The sequence below is a fragment of the Coregonus clupeaformis genome, chromosome 13 (assembly GCF_020615455.1).
Source record: "Coregonus clupeaformis isolate EN_2021a chromosome 13, ASM2061545v1, whole genome shotgun sequence".
Classification (NCBI taxonomy): domain Eukaryota; kingdom Metazoa; phylum Chordata; class Actinopteri; order Salmoniformes; family Salmonidae; genus Coregonus; species Coregonus clupeaformis.
Window position 1 is genome coordinate 28,198,376 of NC_059204.1, and position 23,929 is coordinate 28,222,304.

At 41.1% G+C, this 23,929-nt stretch overlaps 1 protein-coding gene across 1 annotated transcript; it reads right to left on the bottom strand.

The window, feature by feature from the left end:
- Positions 1–1,187: 1,187 nt before the first annotated feature.
- LOC121579205 (heat shock 70 kDa protein 4) lies at positions 1,188–13,566 on the bottom strand. The gene is made up of 19 exons (XM_041893586.1): positions 13,236–13,566; positions 8,115–8,172; positions 7,881–8,021; positions 7,665–7,787; positions 7,381–7,480; positions 7,167–7,300; positions 6,838–7,082; positions 6,575–6,651; positions 6,293–6,444; positions 5,945–6,051; positions 5,704–5,837; positions 5,377–5,558; positions 4,461–4,574; positions 4,190–4,336; positions 3,664–3,789; positions 3,398–3,505; positions 3,194–3,313; positions 2,901–3,062; positions 1,188–2,125 (listed from the first exon to the last, which is right to left on the bottom strand). Exons 1-19 carry the CDS (start codon positions 13,340–13,342, stop codon positions 1,916–1,918), a joined length of 2,547 nt encoding a protein of 848 aa, XP_041749520.1. The 5' UTR covers positions 13,343–13,566; the 3' UTR covers positions 1,188–1,915.
- Positions 13,567–23,929: the final 10,363 nt, after the last annotated feature.

Genomic DNA, 23,929 nt, shown 5'->3' on the forward strand with positions numbered 1-23,929 from the left:
GTGCCACCAGCTGTCTGATTCTCAGGATGGCAGTGCAGAGTGACCATGTTGTGGAGTGCAGCCAAAACCCTAGGGTCAATTTTGACCCCAAGCAGTCAAACATGTCATAATTTCGACCTTTGTCAAGCAACTACTTACTGACAAAAATTTGGCAGAGGTAGATGTACTGTATGTACCCTGAAAAAAGAGATGGAGCCCCCCCCCACCAGATTTGGCCACTGGGGGGCGTCGTAGCCACTATAACTCAAAGATGTAAATACATATTTAGCTCCCAGTCAATGTCTCTATACTGAGTCGAGTCTAATCTTTCAGATGCAATTGGAACCGAGTTGATAGCCCATATCTTTCCGAAGTTAGAGCTAAAAGTATTTCACCGGCACCCATATCGGTGGCCATTTTAGGTCGTACTGCTATATCAGATTAGCTCAATCGCCAATTTCTCAGCCTCTGAGTATCACACAAACAACACTTTGAATGAATAACAGACCAATGTTCATAAGTGGCCAGGATGAAATTGATCAAAACATCTGTTCAAAACATAAACAATATACAAAAACGTCTATTTACATCAAATTTCACTATAAATGTGAACATTAAAAAAATATGCTCATTTTGGGGATTTTAAACCAATTAATTGTTACAAAAGGTTAATAAAATAGTGTTACTGCTTGAAAGAGAGTCTCTTTGCAATCAGCAAAAAAATATGTTGGCGCTTTAAGGGTTAACCAGAATAGCACTGAGGTGTTGCTGTAGGTCATGGTGGTTGGAACAGAGAAAAAAAGAAACCCAGCTAGTGGGGATGATGGCTCACTTTCTCTGCACACACCTGTGGGTTTTATGTACTAAGCTGAGGGGGTGATCCAAAAATAATGCCTATTAAGTGGCCTATTTGTTCCTCAAAACCACCACTGGCCATAGAAGTGATTTGTCCATTTGAGATTTAAAGCAGTAGAACATCTAAACATTTCATTTTGTGTTTATACCACCTTTGTGAATTTGACAGCATTAAATAGTTTTTCTTCCAAATCATGGTAATTCAAGTGTGACAAAACATGCAATGTATGATCCTTTTCTTTTTGCTGAATTCAAGGTGTTCCACTCCAGGTCCCTTAGAGGAGTATTCTCTCATCCGAATCAACATGCATTTTCAAATAACCTTTCAATAACTCTTTCACATAATTCTCATAGACACCTAAATGTATTTATTTTGCTTTTGGTGAGTGGTAACAGCACCAAATTGGTACTCACCATTCATTCGCACGGTTGTACAGAGTAGAAAAACAAAACTATACCAGAGAACAACCCACAGACCATTGCTTTTAAATGAGACAGCCTTACATTGAAATACTGCATGACAGTAACTCAAATCTAATTAAACATATAGTAGACAGATAATTGGTGCCTCTATCACATCTCTGAATACACTAACCTTTATTCCATCAAATTTCTCTCTCTCTGTCCTCTCCATTTATCCAACAGTTGCATTTATCCAATTCAGAATAACCATACATTTCAAGCTTGAACCCCTTCCCCATTCAAACATAAGTTAACATTTTCCCCTAAACTTCTGTACTCATTTTTTCACTGCTTACCACCACCACTTTAATATTTCAATCTCAGCGGAAATAGGCTAAAGAGATGCTGAGAACATTCCTTACTAAATGGCCATTGAAGCGATAAACAGAAAGCACGTTTCTATCCTGCGGCTCTCACAATATTTTATGTCAAAACAGCTTGATCAATATGCATTCATTGTATTCAACAGCAAAAAATAGTGGAACATGCCAAGAAGGCTGATTGACAGTATTTATAGGAATAGTTTGACTGTGTCATCAAAAGAGAGGCTATCATCAGTAAGATCTCAAGAGAGGCGAGAGGCGGGCGGGGAGAGAAGGATTGGGGGCAGCTATAGCAGTTAGTCAATGTCCATCTCAGGCAGCTTGTTGCCCTCTGCAGATTCAGGAGCCGCCGTGCTCCCTGCTGCACCCTTCTCTGGGCAGCTTGGCTGGGCATCGGAGCCCTCCTGTCCATTTACAGGTCCATTCTGTTCTTCCTTCTCATCATTGGGGATCTCCACTTTGGGCTTGGGTTTTGAGACGATAGGGTTGCAAGCTGAGTAAAGCTCCTACACAGAGGGAAAGAGGATGTTAAAAGTAACTAACCAGTGTTTCCAGATTTCGATTAAATATGCCCTATAATGAATTACAATACGAGTTAAATCGTTTTCCTTCCAAAACATGGTAATGAAAGTTTGTGACAAAACATGCAGTGTAGCGAATCATTGTACCATCTAAACCGCTGTGAATTTTTTTTTTCAATAACCCCAAATATTGTATTTTCAGCTGGTGTACAAAACCGAAAGAAGCAAACACGAAAATTAAGAACGAGAAGCATAGAAATAGGACACAGACAGATCTACCACTTCTTAGACTTGCTTTCAATGAGAATGACAAAGCTATAACTAAAGTTAGATATTGCAGCTTTAAGTATGTTAAAAAGCAGCTTTGTGTTGGAATGGTGTGGGGGCCTACCCCAACAACAGAATGATGTGGGCGTATACCGATCATTGAAAATATTCACGTGAGTAGACTGCTGATTGGCCAGCTCATCTTCCTCAGGAGGATGACATCATCCTCTGAGGAAATAGTACGCCTTTTTGAAACTGTCTGTTTGAGATACAAGTTTGAGGTGGGGTTTTTGAAGGGTTTTTTTCTCAAATTTTTTAATACGAGTATAGGATTAGTCCACAACATTATTTGGGTACGAGTTAACAGAATATTAACTTTAAAAAGTGGGATTTGGGACATTCTGACCTTTGGATGACCATATGCCATATTAGGACCTGGACCAGGCAAAACTGAGTCCTTGACAGACTATACAAACCTATTGTCAGCACTAACCTTTGTTTTTGCCTGAATCTCCTGGACTTTGATGGCAGGCTCCTGGGTAAAATTCTGTTTGCTCTGCGCATTCATTTTGCTGTTCATCCAAATCATGGCGTCGTTCACCTGCTTATCCACCTTCAACATCTCCGACTCGTCCAAATGCTCATACTGCTCCTCCTGGGTGTCAAGACAGACATAAGGAACGTTTCAATGCTGGGAGACATTGAGATATCATTACATGTCCAGTGACTCAATGTTGATAAAACTATATGTGCACAACTATGCAATAACAATATCTTAGAAGTTACCTTTGTTTTGTAAGCTTCTACAATCTTCATGTACTGTTGGATATGCTTTCCGAGTTCATCGAATGCTTTTGGTCTCTCCTCAGCCTCGATGTATCTTTCCTGGATGGGCTGCCCAAGTTTCTGTAGAAGGGACATTTAGTTCAGTCACCTAACAAAATCCATCCTAGGCTAGAATCAGAGACAGGAATTGACTGGCAATGTTACCTTTAATTCAGCCAGTTTGTCGATGTACACTTGTTTCTGTTGGTCCTCGCCGTCATCATACAACCAGTTCTCTGTGTCCTCAAGTCTTAACGAAAAGGTGTCTCGGTCCTGCATTTAGTAAAAACAAACTTGTAGTAACTCCACATCATTTGTTTTTAATACATGTAACGTTATATAATACACTGAGAATAATACAAATAAATGTGACCTAGCCTTGCTGTTAGCTAGTGCTTTTCTACTCTGCCAGCTTGAGGGAATATACTCACAGATTCACTGACGAACTTCTCCAACACTCCATGCAGTTTGTCCCTCATCTCATAGACGTACTCCTCCACATTGTTCTTGGCATCGTTTCGCTCCTTCTCCAGCTTGTCCTGCATAATCATCTTACCCTGAGGTGGAAACATCAAATATAAAATGTGTGTACTCACTACTGTAAGTCGCTCTGGATAAGAGTGTCTGCTAAATGACTATAATTTATACATTTAAATAAAAACAATTTGTTACTTTCCTTCCCACCACAGCTCTCAGTAGACACAGATCAACATGCTCAAGCAACCCATTAAATTCTTTATACTGTACAATAGTGGTATGAGATACAGGGTTACGTGTTAAGATTATGCTTGTAAAACAATGACAATTATACACAGTTTATATCAATACAGGACAGGTTTTCAGCTAATGAGAACAAGAGTCAGAAGAATATCCAGTCTCAGTGATGCTAAGCCAATCAGATCATACTTGGAAAAAGTAATTAATGTTGATACTAGTTATGGTGTCCTACAACATTACCTCATTCTCCATGAACAGATTGACCAGGTCATTGGTTAGTTGCCAGTGCAAGCTGTTTTCGATTGGGAGTTCGACAGTCTTCGTTTTCACTTTGGGTTTCTTTGCCGATGGAGCGTGATTCTTCTCCTGTTTTCCATCCTCCGATGTCTGAGATTTAAAAAATAAAAAATACAAAAGGTTTTAGGTAAATGTGCACTGGTCCCATACCTAGATCATGAACACATACAAAAAACATCCCCTCAGAATGATCAATATGTAGTCAGTCAGTCACCTCCATTTCCTCAGACTCTGACTTCTTGTCAGCATTGTCTTTCTGCCCATCACCTTGGGCTTTCTGCCCATCACCTTGGGCTTTCTGGTCATCTTGTTCAGTCTGCATCTTACTCTGATGAGACAAGAAACATTTTGTTAGCGCTCCATTCATGTGGAGTTAACACCAAACGTTAGCTTGATGTCACAATGCACAGATGGTCAGATAACACATTGGAGAAAGTCACCATTGTGAAAGAAAATAAAAACAAGCAGGCAAAGGAAAATACAATAATCTCTTTCCTGAAGCAGGTTTAACTTGTTGAGACATGACAGCTGAATTAATTGCCCTTTTACTGAATATGTCTGGGTTGATTCATTGTCCAATAAACTGGGTGTGGGTAGAGTATAGGCATTATAGCCCATGTAGCCTTGGCTTCCAGGCCTCCCTCACGTTGTTCTCCAGAGCTTGGGCAAGTTCATATTGGAAAAGTGGGTATGAGTGGAGCGCTGATTGCCAGCGGCTGCTGACTGATTGGCTGTGAGTAGATGTTGATTACTCAAAAACAACCACCCCTTCCATCCCTCTTCAGAAGTGCTAATTATCCAGAGTAAGCTAATTTATGGTGCTAGCATACTACATTTAAAAAAAATTGATATTTTGTATAAAAAAAAAGTATTACATTTTTTATATAATTTGGTTGAAATGACACTACCCCACATGGACAACAGAAAATTATTGGCTTTTGGTTTCGAAATTGATGCCTGTTTGAAAGTGCCTATTCCAATTGTTGGGAGGGGCAAACATCTTCGATACCCTCCACCTTCTTTTGGCCTCTTTCTGACAGGAACTTCCACAGGCTTTCATACCGGTGAGGTGAAAGCCTGGTAGAGGCTATAGCCTATGTAAGCGCTGTACGAAAACAGTGCACACAAACCTCCTCTTCCTTCCCGGCTGGGTCTGTCTCCATGGGCTCCTCTCCCTCATTAGGTTTCAGGAGCTCCACTAGAGAGGCACTGGACACGCTGAAGACCCCGTGGACATTCACCCTGACCTTCACCTTGACCTTTGAACTCTCACCATTTGCCTGGGGAACCACTTTCTGGACCATGAACTGACCTGACGAGTTCACAAGTGGAGTATTAGAAGACACTCAGTGACCTGGCCTCAGAGACAACCATTAAAAGTACAAAATTAACTGAATAGGTACAAGCCTATAGCTTATTAGAGGCATTTAGAGTTTCTGGGCTGTTTGTTCTGGTACCTATTGTGGGGTCCGGGTACGGCAGCTCTTTGGGGTTGCTGTAGTATGCCTCCAAGGAGAAGGGCTCTCTCCGGTAGAATGTCAACACTTTGGAGAAGGGTGCTGCATGGTTCCTTGGGAATACCTCGCAATCACTGACGGAGGAGAGTAGACCAGAAGATGACGTGAGTCACTGCCAATCAGAGTTCAGCGCAATCAGTGTTAAATAAGCCCATGTCAAATGTGAAGAAGAGATCATTACCTTAACCCCTCCTCTGCAGCAGAGTTCCACTTCAAGGAGATGGGATAGTGGACGACATCCGTGATGGAAAACTCTCTGACTTTGAAGGCAGGGGACAGGATTGCACACTAAGGAGATAAACCACCTGCATTATAACATGTTCGCTAAGTGTTTAACAACTGTATACAGTACTTGATGGTATGTCAACAGTCAAAGTTATTTACTGCAAATAGTTTGTGCTATGCCAGTAAACATCAGGTCGACAACTACTGCAATATCGACAAGTTCCATGAGTGCGAGACATGGCTAAAAAACGGCAAGCCCATTTGCTGAAGAGGTCATTGGGGACAGTGAGTCATGACACGATACCTGCAGTGCACATCCTCTTGCGACAGCCTCGTCTGCGTTTAAAGTCGTGCTCAGCTCTTTTCCAAAGAATTTGCTGACTCTTTCTTTGACGGCAGGGATCCTGGAGGCACCGCCCACGATTTCCACTGCGTAGATGTCTTCCTTCTTCAGCTCTGGACAATGCATGAAGCACATTGGTAGTCAGATTTAACAGCCAATCTAGGTCTTAGCAAGAACATGAACAGGCTGTGCATGCACACGTGGCTCAGGGATACTCCAGCTACTATTACGACAGCTACTCACTGGCTTGTTCCATGACGCTGTGCAGGGGAGCCTCCACTTTGGCCAGAAGCCCTGCACACATCTCCTCAAAGTGGCCTCTGGATCAACAGTGGTCATGGGATATTAATAGATACCGTACACACATCCAGCTGCTTGCATCATGATGATACACATGCACCGAATGAAAACACTTCCTGACACATGGCTTTTCCACTGCGGATGGCCAAATCTGTAATACAGAGGTACTGAGATGAATGAGAGCACTTGTTTTACGCTCCACTAACCTGTTGAGTTTCCCAGTCACGTCGATGTCATTCATGAAGCACTCGATGTTGAGTGGCAGATCAGAGGAGTTGGCGCTCATCAGCTTCTTGAGCTTCTCACACTCCTGGTAGAGACGAACCAGGGCTCTGGGCTTGGTCTTCACATCCAGCTTGTACTTCTTGCCAAACTCCTCACAGAAATGGTTCACCAACACCTCGTCAAAGTCTTTGCCACCCAATTCTGCGTCAAACGCAGAAGCTAGCATCTGAAAGGGAAATAACAAACATTAACTTTAAAAAATAAAAAATAAAATAATGTAAAGTCGTCTTCGAACATATCAAAAACTTACCTTGAGCTTTCCTTTGTTGAATGCACAGACAGAGACCTGATAACCAGAGTGGCCCAAATCTACAAACACCACATTTCTTGGCTTTTCCTCAGGGGCAGGGAGATCCTGTTTATAAATCCCATATGCCAGTGTAACTGGAATAGACAGAGAAATGGGTTCAGACCAAGATTACATGGGATAACATTGTTCAGTGTTGGCATGGTAATGGCATTACCTGCAGTGGTTTCATTCATGAGTCGTAGGCAATTGAGCCCTGCAATCTGAGCTGCATCTATGACAGACCTCCTCTCTGCGTCAGTGTAGAAGCTGGGGACCTGGAGGACATTAGGAGAAATTATGACCGTTGACAAAAACACCATCCTTGACTGCTTATATTGTATGTGTGTGTGTCTGCATCTTTTCTATAGGGCCTAGGCATTGCTGTAGGCATGAGAGTTTGTTAACCAAAAAATCCTACTCTATCTTCACATCTGTCTAAGTAGATGTAAAACTGCTTACAGAGATGACACAGTCAGCCACAGGTTTCTTCATTGCTGTCTCAGCAGTCTCCTTCAGTTTGGTCAGCAGCATGGCAGTGACTTGTTCAATGCTGAAGACTTTCTCCTCCTCCATGTACATCACCTAGTAACAAGTAGAGTAATTAAAAATGTATTTTAAGATTGAATATCTCAACCAGCTCCCCGTTCAGCCTCATCTTCACTTCTGATCATTTACCTTGATGCCGGTCATCCCAGAAGGCATCTGGGCCAGGTCGTAAACCAGGCTAGATTTTGCGGACTGGATGTAGGGGTCTACGAATGTCCTGCCATGGAATCGCTTGAACCCTTGAACAGTGTTCTTACAATTTGTTACAACCTTTCAAAAAGAAAAAATGCCGTGGTCAAATAACATGCTACTTTATTTTCACTAATGACTTGTATTAGCTATACGTCTTAAAGAAAGGCTTACCTGGCCTTTGGCTGCCGCTCCTATTGAACGATTCCGTGGTCCAAAGGACACACATGCTCTGAAAAAGGTGAACAAGATATGATTGGTTACAGATCCTTCCCTGTGTGCATGGTGCTTTAGATTCTATGGTATTTCATATCTTAGTGTGAATTAGCCTATGTAAAATTCAGAGACTGAGATTAGATAAGTAAAGTAATCTATAACTTTGCAAGTCATCACATGAAATTGTTTAGCCTACATTAGGCTTGGGCGGTTTACCGTATATCGGGGTATTTAGAAATACAAACAGTATTATTTTCAATACCTTCAACAACAAAATAATGTGTGTGCTACGCCACTGCTTATAACTATAAGTTATGACAAGATTACTATCTAATATGTGCCAAATAGATTATCTTCAGCTCAAGGCTCCAACTATGCATTTGGTTTTCTAGCATGCTAGCTAAGTGGCTAGCTTGCAAGCTCAACCTTCTTGGTTACAGCAGAGACAATCAATCCCCTCCTGGATCAAGATCCCTGCTGCTTAAATTAGTTTTGCACGTACAAAACAATAAGCCTCAAGTCTTCTTGGGTATGACGCTACAAGCTTGGCACACCTGTATTTGGGGAGTTTCTCCCATTCTTCTCTGCAGATCCTCTCAAGCTCTGACAGGTTGGATGGGGAGCGTCGCTGCACAGCTATTTTCAGGCCTCTCCAGAGATGTTCGATCGGCTTCAAGTCCGGGCTCTGGCTGGGCCACTCAAGGACATTCAGAGACTTGTCCCGAAGCCACTCCTGCGTTGTCTTGGCTGTGTGCTTAGGTTTGTTGTCCTGTTGGAAGGTGAACCGTCGCCCCAGTCTGAGGTCCTGAGCACTCTGGAGCAGGTTTTCATCAAGGATCTCTCTGTACGTTGCTCCGTTCATCTTTCCCTCGATCCTGACTAGTCTCCCAGTCCCTGCCGTTGAAAAACATCCCCACAGCATGATGCTGCCACCACCATGCTTCACCAAATACAGGTGCGCCAAGCTTGTAGCGTCATACCCAAGAAGACTCGAGGCTGTATTCGCTTCCAAAGATGCTTCAACAAAGTACTGTGTAAAGGGTCTGAATACTTATGTAAATGTGATATTTCCGTTTTAAACCTGTTTTTGCTTTGTCATTATGGGGTATTGTGTGTAGATTGATGAGGGAAAACAACGATTTAATCAATTTTAGAATAAGGCTGCTACGTTTTTTTTTAAATGTCAAGGGGTCTGAATACAGTGACTTGCGAAAGTATTCACCCCCCTTGGCATTTTTCCTATTTTGTTGTCTTACAACCTGGATTTTAAATGGATTTTTGGAGGGTTTGCACTTTGAAGATGCAAAATAGTTATTGTGAAACAAACAAGAAATAAGACAAAAAAAACAGAAAACTTGTCAATACTTTGTAGAGACACCTTTTGCAGCAATTACAGCTGCAAGTCTCTTGGGGTATGTCTCTATAAGCTTGGCACATCTAGCCACTGGGATTTTTGCCCATTCTTCAAGGCAAAACTGCTCCAGCTCCTTCAAGTTGGATGGGTTCCGCTGGTGTACAGCAATATTTAAGTCATACCACAGATTCTCAATTGGATTGAGGTCTGGCCTTTGACTAGGCCATTCCAAGACATTTAAATGTTTCCCCTTAAACCACTCGAGTGTTGCTTTAGCAATATGCTTAGGGTCATTGTCCTGCTGGAATGTGAACCTCCGTCCCAGTCTCCCATCAAGAATCTCCCTGTATTTAGCACCATCCATCATTCCTTCAATTCTGACCAGTTTCCCAGTCCCTGCCGATGAAAAACATCCCCACAGCATGATGCTGCCACCACCATGCTTCACTGTGGGGATGGTGTTCTCGGGGTGATGAGAGGTGTTGGGTTTGCGCCAGACATAGCGTTTTCCTTGATGGCCAAAAAGCGCAGAGTACCTTCTTCCATAAGTTTGGGGAGTCTCCCACATGCCTTCAGGCGAACACCAAACGTGTTTGCTTATTTTTTTCTTTAAGCAATGGCTTTTTTCTGCCCACTCTTCTGTAAAGCCCAGCTCTGTGGAGTGTACGGCTTAAAAGTAGTCCTATGGACAGATACTCCAATCTCCGCTGTGGAGCTTTGCAGCTCCTTCAGGGTTATCTTTGTTGCCTCTGATTAATGCCCTCCTTGCCTGGTCTGTGAGCAGGTTTGTTGTGACCATATTCTTTCAAAAAAAATTTAAAAAATCATTTCACTTCACCAATTTGGACTATTTTGTGTATGTCCATTACATTAATCCAAATAAAAATCTATTTAAATTACAGGTTGTAATGCAACAAAATAGGAAAAACGCCAAGGGGGATGAATACTTTTGCAAGGCACTGTACTTTCCGAATGCACTGTATGTGCTCACAAACAAAGTGAGGGAAACACTCTTTAAAATAACTCATATTACCCGTCCAACAAAAGTATTTGTAAATATATTAGAAATGTTGATGAGAAATGTAAATGTCAATCTGGGACAGAATCACGTGAGCATTTGTTTTTCCAATGTGTGTATGTGACTATGTTCTGTGTTGATCTTTGGGTAGGGACATCCATCTGCAAGCTTGTGATGTTCTTTTTGTTTTTGATAGTCCAAGATTCTCCACTAACAAAAACTATGTGATCAATTCATTTATAATTCTTGCAAAATATTACATCCATAAAATGAATTTAAAGAAAAAACATCCTATTAAATATTTTTTAAGGTAGATTTTTATAATTACTTTGCCATATTGAATACTATGCTCTGTAAGAATAAGGTAACTAAATCAATTGATACTCTTAAGCTTTTCAAATGTCTTTGAATGTAAAAACCCTGTATGTGTTTCTGTTTTAATCTGTTTGTGATGTTTTGTTACAAAAATCTATACATCCTTTTTGAAAATTGTAAGACATTTAAATTTGTACAATTTAAAAAATATATATATGTATATACATTCATCCATACACACATCTAAATGCCTACTGCTTGCGCACTCTTTTTCCAACTATAAAAAATTAGGTAATTCACTGGACAAGGATTCTCCTGACTTTCAAGAATGCCTGAATTGCGTCGACTTGTTTTTCTGGTTGGCTGGATGCAAGTTCCACCATCCAATTATTTCATATCTACAGGAATGCAAGTTTCACCGTTGTTATGTTGCCACATTATAATTAATTATTTCATTCTATCCATGCTGCCTGAGGAAGACTCTAGAAGTCGACAAGGTGCGACGCCATTACGTTCGGCTGTTTTTATCGACACAAGACAGTTCAACGGAAACGTACCTTACCCCTGCTTTTATGTAGCGTTCACGAGCTAGTCGGAGCTAGGAAACTCAGAAATGTCCGATTCCCTAACTGATAGAAAGCGGCACGTGCATAACTACAAGCAGTTAGCGAGTCAAACATTTCAGAGTTTCCTAATTCCAATTGACGACAGACTTTCATGCGAATATTCTAAAATCCGCATAACAACTATATGCGCATGTTCCCACCAGAGATGCGTTTCATTCAAATTGACTTGTTGAAGATAAAGGCTGTGCGTGATGACGTGATGCACATACAAATACCTTTTGCGGTTAAATTCCCATGTACCAAATAAAAAAAGACATGTTACATTTTCAACTCTACTGATGGTTTTCTCACAAAAAATGTTGTATTATATAGCCAGTGTGCCCACTCTGGTATTGGCACCTGCACTCTAGCTACCAACGCTATCTGCGCGCTGTTGGCTAGAGCGCATGTATAGCCTACATTATGAGATTATTATTATGGACAAAAGAGCGAGATTATTTTTATTTGTCAAACAGCTGCCAAGCATCGATTATCATGTCACCAGAATAAGACCCTCGATATTTATTGGAAAGGCGCATTAAGACGTTTACATTTTAGTCATTTAACAGACACTCTTATCCAGAGCGACTTACAGTAGTGAGTGCATACGTTTTCATACTTTTTTTCTGTACTGGTCCCCCGTGGGAATCGAACCTTGCACTGTCACCACCCTGTGAAATTCATCATAACTTGTTTTATCTGTAGCCTAATAAACTGCATGGTTTCCCCGAGTCGTAGTGGTAGGACCACACATTTCATCGCGTGACTCCAAGTGTACTTCGATATGATGGCTATATCAATAATTGCGCATAAAAGCGTTTCCACCGACATTTATCGCATGATTAATTTTATCGACACAAAAAGATCCCACCTTGTCTAGTGTATTTTGTTTTGTCGACATTTATACGTTTTCCGAAAATTGTTCCGTTTCAATCAGGCCGGTCATTAGGAATATGTTTTATCAAACATGTACTTTACTTGAGTAGGAAGGTTTGATGGAAACCTAGTTTATGACCGTACCAGGCAGTTGTAGCATCTATTTTCTGTCAACTTAATTAAACTTCGAGAAAAAAAAAGAGAAATAAAAAAAATCACTGGACAAATTAATGGAAGTATTGACTTAAATCTGACAGTAGCTGTAATTTAAGTGGCCAGTGGTGCCATAAACTAATAATATGGAAAGGATACGGTATGAAAATGTATGCACTCACTAACTGTAAGTAGCTCTGGATAAGAGCGTCTGCTAAATGACTAAAATGTAAAATGAATATATTTTTTATTACATTTTAGATCATAGCATCTCATTGGGATGGTGTACTTTACGACCGTTTTTACGCACTGCAAAATTGCTAGAATATTCCTACCGGCGATTGACGGATGTCGTCATAGCAAGTAAACCAGTACAGTAAACGGTGAGCTAGCTAACTGGCTAACTATGATAGCAGGCGAACTCCGTATTATAAGTAACTGCTAGTTTAATAGCAACCATTAGCTAGTTCAATACACATGTGAAATAAGTCCATCTGATAATAACGATCATTATAATTGGCGACAAAGCGGGATGGAAAAATTAGATGGACTGTACGTTAGTGAGCTAGCTAACGTTATGCAGCTGAATTCACGTGCAGTACCCTGTACACACAACTGTTAACTAACTAGCTAGCTACTAGCTAATTGTCCAGGCCGCAAAAACAGAAACTGGCCACTCTCACAAAACAAATGTATTTGTCTCAAGTGTATGGCTAGTCTAGACTAGACAAACGAGAGTTTAAAAATATTTTACTTACGGTGTACATCGGTCGCTATATTCGTTAGCCACGGTCTCAATTCCTCCGGCTCGAGCTACAGCAACATAGCAGCTTTGAAAGCCCACATCAATTCCCACCACTGACATCTTCCACGCTAACGTTACCTTGCCTGTATTCTACTACTGTATGAAATGTTGACGTAGATAACTCCTTTAAAGAACAGAAACGTGTTTGAATTATTTTGAAAGACGTATAAAAGTCAGCGGATAATGTTAAATCAGAAGTGTACTTCAATTCACAATCCGCGGCACTGTACAGAATACTCTGATAGAAGTGCACACCGGGTAGTAGATGGCTAGATCTGCTACAAGTACAAGGTGGTTTTGCAAGTTCACGTGGAATCTCTATGCAATATCGCGATAATTGAATAGTTCTAGATGTCTCTACAACTTTCTAGCAGAAAGAGTTCATTCTAAACCATGTCGAAAATGGCTTTTTTTTTTCCTTTTTTTTTCTCCAACTAACAATATGCACTACTCACATATGGCAGTATCTCAACTGCTGCTAACTCAAAGTTGGCATGTAAAAGGCATATATATATATATATATATATATATAATATGCCATTTAGCAGACGCTTTTATCCAAAGCGATTTACAGTCATGTGTGCATCCATTTTTACGTATGGGAGGTCCCGGAGATCGAACCCACTACCCTGGCGTTACAAGCGCCATGCTCTACCAATTGAACTACAGAGGACCATATATATATATATATAAAATATATACTGTGTGGAAAAAAAGTATTTAGTCAGCCACCAATTGTGCAAGTTCTCCCACTTAAAAAGATGAGAGAGGCCTGTAATTTTCATCATAGGTACACGTCAACTATGACAGACAAAATGAGAAAAGAAAATCCAGAAAATCACATTGTAGGATTTTTAATGAATTTATTTGCAAATTATGGTGGAAAATAAGTATTTGGTCAATAACAAAAGTTTCTCAATACTTTGTTATATACCCTTTGTTGGCAATGACACAGGTCAAACGTTTTCTGTAAGTCTTCACAAGGTTTTCACACACTGTTGCTGGTATTTTGGCCCATTCCTCCATGCAGATCTCCTCTAGAGCAGTGATGTTTTGGGGCTGTCGCTGGGCAACACAGACTTTCAACTCCCTCCAAAGATTTTCTATGGGGTTGAGATCTGGAGACTGGCTAGGCCACTCCAGGACCTTGAAATGCTTCTTATGAAGCCACTCCTTCGTTGCCCGGGCGGTGTGTTTGGGATCATTGTCATGCTGAAAGACCCAGCCACGTTTCATCTTCAATGCCCTTGCTGATGGAAGGAGGTTTTCACTCAAAATCTCACGATACATGGCCCCATTCATTCTTTCCTTTACACAGATCAGTCGTCCTGGTCCCTTTGCAGAAAAACAGCCCCAAAGCATGATGTTTCCACCCCCATGCTTCACGGTGTTCTTTGGATGTTCTCTGGATGCACTCTAGCAAACTTCAGACGGGCCTGGACATGTACTGGCTTAAGCAGGGGGACACGTCTCGCACTGCAGGATTTGAGTCCCTGGCAGCGTAGTGTGTTACTGATGGTAGGCTTTGTTACTTTGGTCCCAGCTCTCTACAGGTCATTCACTAGGTCCCCCCGTGTGGTTCTGGGATTTTTGCTCACCGTTCTTGTGATCATTTTGACCCCACGGGTGAGATCTTGCGTGGAGCCCCAGATCAAGGGAGATTATCAGTGGTCTTGTATGTCTTCCATTTCCTAATAATTGCTCCCACAGTTGATTTCTTCAAACCAAGCTGCTTACCTATTGCAGATTCAGTCTTCCCAGCCTGGTGCAGGTCTACAATTTTGTTTCTGGTGTTCTTTGACAGCTCTTTGGTCTTGGCCATAGTGGAGTTTGGAGTGTGACTGTTTGAGGTTGTGGACAGGTGTCTTTTATACTGATAACAAGTTCAAACAGGTGCCATTAATACAGGTAACGAGTAGAGGACAGAGGAGCCTCTTAAAGAAGAAGTTACAGGTCTGTGAGAGCCAGAAATCTTGCTCGTTTGTAGGTGACCAAATACTTATTTTCCACCATAATTTGCAAAGAAATTCATAAAAAATCCTACAATGTGATTTTCTGGAGAAAGAAATTCTCAATCTGTCTGTCATAGTTGACGTGTACCTATGATGAAAATTACAGGCCTCTCTCATCTTTTTAAGTGGGAGAACTTGCACAATTGGTGGCTGACTAAATACTTTTTTCCCCCACTGTATATATAATCTTACCTAGTGCGATATGTAACTTTTTGGGTGACCCTGACAAATTCACATAGAAATGTGAGTTATAGATATGCCATTCTCATTGAAAGCAAGTCTAAGAAGCGGTAGATATGTTCTATGTGTGTTATTTCCATGCTTCCCGTGCTTAAATTTAGTTTTTGCATCTTTTACTTTCAGTTTGGTACACCAGCTTCAAACAGCTGAGAATACAATATTTTTGGTTATTGAAAATATATTTTACAGCTGTTTAAATGGTACAATGATTCTCTACATTGCTTGCTTAGTCACATAAACTGAAATTAGGCGAACTATTAGAATTTTAGCAACCAGGGAATGGCGGAGCGATTTCGGCAAATTGCACCTGAGATGACTGAGAGGAATGAGAGAGCAATGATTGCCAAGCACAGCACAGGAGAGTATAATGCTGATACCTTGAACAGTTAAAGTAACTGTCCAGTGTTTCCAGATTTCTATGAAATATGACTTATAAAGTGCCTTGCAAAAGTATTCACCCCCCTTCGCGTTTTTCCTATTTTGTTGCATTACAACCTGTAATTTAAATGGATTTTTATTTGGATTTCATGTAATGGACATACACAAAATAGTCCAAATAAAAACATTATAAAAATAACTTGTTAAAAAAAATTATAAAAAATAAATAACGGAAAAGTGTTGCGTGCATATGTATTCACACACTTTGCTACGAAGCCCCTAAATAAGATCTGGTGCAAACAATTACCTTCAGACATCACATAATTAGTTAAATAAAGTCCACCTGTGTGCAATCTAAGTGTCACATGATCTGTCACATGATCTCAGTATATATACACCTGTTCTGAAAGGCCCCAGAGTCTGCAACACCACTAAGCAAGGGGCACCACCAAGCAAGCGGCACCATGAAGACCAAGGAGCTCTCCAAACAGGTCAGGGACAAAGTTGTGGAGAATACAGATACAGAAAAAATATCCGAAACTTTGAACATCCCACAGAGCACCATTAAATCCATTATTAAAGAATTCAAAGAATATGGCACCCCAACAAACCTGCCAAGAGAGGGCCGCCCACCAAAACTCACGGACCAGGCAAGGAGGGCATTAATCAGAGAGGCAACAAAGAGACCAAAGATAACCCTGAAGGAGTTGCAAAGCTCCACAGCGAAGATTGGAGTATCTGTCTATAGGACCACTTTAAGCCGTACACTCCACAGAGCTGGGCTTTACGGAAGAGTGGCCAGAAAAAAGCCAGTGCTTATAGAAAAAAATAAGCAAACACGTTTGGTGTTCGCTGAAAGGCATGTGGGAGACTCCCCAAACATATGGAAGAAGGTACTCTGGTCAGATAAGACTAAAATTGAGCTTTTTGGCCATCAAGGAAAATGTCTGGCACAAACCCAACACCTCTCATCACCCCGAGAACACCATCCCCACAGTGAAGCATGGTGGTGGCAGCATCATGCTGTGGGGATGTTTTTCATCAGCAGGGACTGGGAAACTGGTCAGAATTAAAGGAATGATGGATGGCGCTAAATACAGGGAAATTCTTGAGGGAAACCTGTTTCAGTTTTCCAGAGATTTGAGACTTGGACAGAGGTTCACCTTCCAGCAGGACAATGACCCTAAGCATACTGCTAAAGCAACACTCGAGTGGTTTAAGGGGAAACATGTAATTATTTTGGAATGGCCTAGTCAAAGGCCAGACCTCAATCCAATTGAGAATCTGTGGTATGACTTAAAGAGCTGAAGGAGCTGGAGCAGTTTTGCCTTGAAGAATGGGTAAAAATCACAGTGGCTAGATGTGCCAAGCTTATAGAGACATACCCCAAGAGACTTGCAGCTGTAATTGCTGCAAAAGGTGTCTCTACAAAGTATTGACTTTGGGGGGGGGGGGTGAATAGTTATGCACGCTCAAGTTTTCTGTTGTTTTGTCTAATTTCTTTTTGTTTCACAATAAAAACTATTTTGCATCTTCAAAGTGGTAGGCATGTTGTGTGAATCAAATGATACAAACCCCCCAAAATTCCATTTTAATTCCAGGTTGTAAGGCAACAAAATAGGAAAAATGCCAAGAGGGGTGAAGCCACTGTAATTACTCACAATATAAGTTAAATTGTTTTCCTTCCAAAAAATGATAATTAAAGGACAACTCCGCCACTTTTAACATTAGGGTTGTTATTATGAAGTATTTAGTGATGTCCTAGACAGTTTTAGTGTAATTTTATGATTTCATGTTTATTGACTGTTTAGTAATGAGCAAAACCGGAAATTGCTTCTCTGTGACGTTTTCAAGTAGAATCCTTGAGATGACTAATACAAGAAGAAAAAAAGAAAGAAAAAAAACTATTCCAAGAAATTATGGACTGTTAGTGCTATCCGGGATCCTTGGGATGTCCCTACCCTAAACCCTAACCCCCCACACAAGGCTGCTGAGGGGAGGGCGGCTCATAATAATAGCCAGGAACAGAGTGAATGGAATGGCATTTGATACCATTCCAGCCTTTACCACAAGTCTCTTACCCCTTACTTACCATAACCCTAACCATAACCCTAACCTTAACCCTTACCTTAAACATTTTAAATGTCAACTTCAATGGGGTAACGTCAGAGTTTGGACATCCCAAGGATTCCCGATAGCAAGGATAAATTATGGACAGGCATTTTCAGCTATCTACAGTATATAACCTGTCTTTAGTTTTCTGCTCATATTGGAATTCCCTGCTATATGTTGCTCTGGTTGTCTGCGTCTAATAACATCTGTAAATATTTTAAATAGACGCTCAAAACCTACAGCATGATATTTATAGTCAGTTTACTCCAATCTTTTTCTGTTGTTGAAGGCTCAAACTCCCATGATTCTATTCGGCAAAACCACTCCCACCATCCCAACTGAAATTGCATTCAGGTTTGCTCTTTCCAAATAGCCTATGGGCTTATTCAACATTGCAGGTGACTGAGAACCTTGCATCATAAACAACTACTAATTATTATTTGTAGATCAGTCAGCCATTCACAATTTGCCCATGATACATTACGGTTTTGATCCCATCGAACACTGTAAACGTTTTATTAGTTCCAATAGGCCTCCAGTGTTGTTGGATGGTTGCTCGTACAGTCGCTGAGGCTGTGTTTGCCTGTTATCGTTGAAAACACTTAATTTCAGATGCAGCAGGTTTAGCTACTTAGCTAGCTAGCATTGCTAATGTTAGCAGCAAAGATACAGGCTAAGAGACTAGGATTTCGTAATGATTTGCCTGTACATTTCATAATAAATGTTGTGTTCTAACAGGCCTACATGTTGTTTGGACTGTTGTTTAAGACAATATGTTATTGTTCCCAGGGACATGTCCCCCCCACATTCTGAAATTGCATTTTTGTCCCCCCCAGTTTTAGCATTGGAATGTGATACAAAACGCTGCAACAGTGTGCTTTAGGACGCTTCCGAGCGGTCGGGTAGACTGTTTGGGGTGTTTATCCGACTGGATTTAGGACCGCGCAGACACCACAGAGCGGACTGACAGCCTGTGTGAAGGCAAAGCTTCAGGAAGGCTGGATGGACCAGCACGGGAGAGTTGAGCATGGTTCAGTGTGTACGTGTTACGCTCTTTCACCAAGTTATAAAAGGTAGCAGAACAGAAACTGGCTACTCTTTAGTTGACTGATGTAGATGGCAAGGTAACTGCTGTTTAACTTAACAGAAAAAAAACTAAACTAGTGTTTATTCGCAGCGCTGAGCTAGTATTGTAACTGACATGTAACGTTAGCTAATGTTTCATCCCCTCTCGACTGAGGTGAATGAATAAGCTACGCTAGTGAGTAGCTACCACAGCCAGGTCAGCTCTAGCCTCTAGTTATTTGTCAGATAGTAATAATAGCCACCTAATATCGCTATCTAACAGCAGTTGCTTGTATGGACATTTTTTGTAGCCTTTGTTTTGTCCCGTTTCAGAAGTAAATGAACTTGGCAAGCTTTCGCCAGTTGATGTACCGTTAGAGAGAGAGCTGGCCAAAAGTTGGCTTACATTAGCTATTATTTTTGCCTCAATCAAACTAGACCTGAAACATTACATGCTTCACTGTCATGGTGCACATCCCGCTCCCGCAGCTCACTTGCCAGCCATGATCCCAGCAATTTTGCTCCCTATAGGCAATATCAAATGCGCAAAACTTAAGAAATAGGTTAAATTACCAGAGATTCTCACATGGCCCTTACATTGTATTACTGGGCTATATCAGCCAATATGCTAGATGTAGTTTGAAGAGAGCAGAGTTGGAGAGACTTGCACTTTCTCCTGAGCTATTTTTATAGCCTACCTTTTAGGAGTGGGAAGATTTCCAGCAGGGCCAGACAGTCAGGGAAAACCAGTGTACGGAGCTCAGGTGAATTTTGCAGTATATTCCGAGAATGATACAAAGTTCCCTCTTGAATTGATGGGTAGACATACAGTAGATACCTGACAGCAGCTTAAGCTTAGAGCTACAGTCTGGGATCTGGGAATAATGGTCATTTCAATTATTGAACTATTTATTATATTATTGGATGATATAATGTATAAATGTACACCAAGGTCATTCTTTGCCATGCCTCATTTTAGGAGGATCAGAGCAGGGTCAGGCAGCCAGGGAGGACCAGTCTGTGACAGAGGTGAGGTTAATTTTCGCAGATACAACACTTTATTCTCTCTGTCCAGCAAACAATGGACAAGCCAGATGCTATTTTAAGGCAGTCTGACAAACCTCCAAAGTTTACTTCCAAACTGTATCAAGGGTTGATAGAGGCTTTTCCCAATGACACAAAACATGTAAAATAAAAATGTGAGGAAGACCTGGGAGATGCTATTGATGATGATGAATGGATACAGATATGTTAGAATGCCCAGTCATGTTCATATAATCTCAGACATAAATGACTGCAGTTTAAGACCATCCATGGAATGTACTATATGCCAGTGAAACTGAATATCATGCACTCAGAAACTGTATTATTCTGCTGGAGGTGTAAAGCACAAATGGGGACATATTTGCACATGTTGTGGTCTTGTGAAGGCTGGCTGAATACTGACAAAGAGTATGTTCTTTTATCTCAGCATGTCTACAGATTCTTCCTGTTTTTGTTTGCTTGGAAATGTTGATACTGGAGACTGTTATCAGAAGAAACTGTGTAACCTAGCATTTATAGTGGCTAATAAATGCGTTGCCATTAATTGGAATGATGGTTATCCTCCCACAATGTATGGAAGAAATGTCAAGTTATGTACGGTATCACTAGATTTGTTTTAAGATTAAGGGTATATTTTTGAGTATGACACAAGTATTGGTCTTCACAAAGTTTGCTGCTTCAGTGTTTTTAGATATTTTTGTTAGATGTTACTATGGTATACTGAAGTATAATTACAAGCATTCCATAAGTGTCAAAGGCTTTTATTGACAATTACATTACGTTTATGCAAAGAGTCGATATTTGCAGTGTTGACCCTTCTTTTTCAAGACCTCTACAATCTGCCCTGGCATGCTGTCAATTAACTTCTGGGCCACATCCTGACTGATGGCAGCCCATTCTTGCATAATCAATGCTTGGAGTTTGTCAGAATTTGTGGGGTTTTGTTTGTCCACCCGCCTCTTGAGGATCGACCACAAGTTCTCAATGGATTCAGTTCTGAGGAGTTTCCTGGCCATGGACCCAACATTTCAATGTTTTGTTCCCCGAGCCACTTAGTTATCACTTTTGCCTTATGGCAAGGTGCTCCATCATGCTGGAAAAGGCATTGTTCGTCACCAAACTGTTCTTGGATGGTTGGGAGAAGTTGCTCTCGGAGGATGTGTTGGTACCATTCTTTATTCATGGCTGTGTTTTTCTGCAAAATTGTGAGTGAGCCCACTCCCTTGGCTGAGAAGCAACCCCACACATGAATGGTCTCAGGATGCTTTACTGTTGGCATGACACAGGACTGATGGTAGCGCTCACCTTGTCTTCTCCGGACAAGCTTTTTTCCGGATGCCCCAAACAATCGGAAAGGGGATTCATCAGAGAAAATGACTTTACCCCAGTCCTCAGCAGTCCAATCCATGTACCTTTTGCAGAATATCAGTCTGTCCCTGATGTTTTTCCTGGAGAGAAGTGGCTTCCTCGCTGCCCTTCTTGACACCAGGCCATCCTCCAAAAGTCTTCGCCTCACTGTGCGTGCAGATGCACTCACACCTGCCTGCTGCTATTCCTGAGCAAGCTCTGCACTGGTGGTGCCCCGATACCGCAGCTGAATCAACTTTAGGAGACGGTCCTGGCACTTGCTGGACTTTCTTGGGCGCCCTGAAGCCTTCTTCACAACAATTGAACATCTCTCCTTGAAGTTCTTGATGATCCAATAAATGGTTGATTTAGGTGCAATCTTACTAGCAGCAATATCCTTGCCTGTGAAGCCCTTTTTGTGCAAAGCAATGATGACGGCACGCGTTTCCTTGCAGGTAACCATGGTTAACAGAGGAAGAACAATGATTTCAAGCACCACCCTCCTTTTAAAGCTTCCAGTCTGTTATTCTAACTCAATCAGCATGACAGAGTGATCTCCAGCCTGGTCCTCGTCAACACTCTCACCTGTGTTAACGAGAGAATCACTGACATGATGTCAGCTGGTCCTTTTGTGGCAGGGCTGAAATGCAGTGGAAATGTTTTTTTGGGAAGTTAAGTTCATTTTCATGGCAAAGAGGGACTTTGCAATTAATTGCAATTCATCTGATCACTCTTCATAACATTCTGGAGTATATACAAATTGCCATCATAAAAACAGGCAGCAGACTTTGTGAAAATTAATATTTGTGTCATTCTCAAAGCTTTTGGCCACGACTGTACTGTGCAACTTTCATAAAGTCTGGATGCCTTATATGGAATACTGTACGACAAAATGAGTCTGTATTGAAAACATGCCCACATCAGGGGAGATACCTATTTAGGCAATCCCTAGCTGCTGGGCTGCTCAGTCCTGGCCCTGGGGGTCTGCTGTACTCTTGTCACTCTGGCCTTGGCCTAACACACCTGAAACCAATAATGAATGTTTCACTAAGATCCTAAAGCTGAGTGGGGTGTGTTGGGTTGGGGCGCTACAGGGCCGTGGACCCCTAGGGGCAGGACGGGGTGACCCAGCTATATTGTGTGCAAGTAAAAAGAGCTCTACAGTACTGTTAGGCCTATGATATGAATTATATGGAGGGTGTACTGTTTCTGTGTGTTAATGTGTAGGTGCGTGTGTTTTCATTAAACTTTTGTTTTCCAAACTTTTCCCTTGAGACATAAAAAAAAGATGGGAAGCAAGTTGTGTTGAGGAGAGAGTTTAGTTATTGACTAGACTGGTGGGGGTCGGGGAGAGAGTTGAGTTATTGACTAGACTGGTGGGGGTCAGGCGTGTAGGCGGCTCGGGTTGGCTGGGCGGTCTGGCTGAAATTTGAGATAGAGGATGTCTTAAAGACAATCAAAAGTTAAGTCTTTGTACTTTATTTGTAAGAGTTGTTCATTTGTTAGGCTATTGGTTAAAGGTGCAACACAATATTGATTATTTAATTATCATGGCTCTAGTTCAGTCTTATCAATCACTTAAACATATTTAATAATCTCTTACCTAGCTTGATGACTGGGGGCATTTTTGCTTATTTTTTGTTGTTCTAAATAGAGATGGATAGAAGGGCCATGGGTCATATGCAGGAAATGTGCTTTAGATGCCCCCAAAAATGAAAGGACCCCCAGACCCCCTGCCAAGTTATGTCCCCCTCTGCAAAGTCATAGTCTATCGATCAATAATATAATAAAACTCTTAGCAACAAACAAACAAAATGACATGTACAATATGTAGAATCTATGAGAATAGAAAGGTTCAGAACTTTTGTGAAACATCACAGCACAGTTGAAAAAGATATGGCAAATAGAAATCAAAACTGGATGGTGTTCAGAGATAGGTGGGAGGGGTTGAGTGGAGCTGAAGGATGGGACTAAAACCAAGCAAAAGATAACTATTGTAAAATATACTGTGTCCGTAAAATGTATTTGGTATGTATAAGCTGGAAGTAGAAGCCCAAGTGTTGTTGTCAATTAGTTTACCTCAGTTAGGGGAGGGATGGTAGGGTTAGGGGAAAATAATAAAGGAAAATATATTTGTAAAATATATATATATATTTACAAAAACATATATGGGGGATTGGAAATGATGCAGACAATTACATTGATGGAAGCCACAATCTATCTACAATATTAAAGCTGATCTCCCCCCTAAAATAATAATAATAATATTATGTCCCCCCCCCCACTTCGAAAACCAAAGTTGCGCCCCTGTTGTTGCCAACACTATTATTTCGGATGTAGCAGTCGGGCAAGCTAGCATGCTAACTAGATACAGTAACTCTGGCCGTGTTCGAGAGCATCAAAACGACTGTAGGTGACTGCCAATTGACTGATCTACAAATCACTTTGC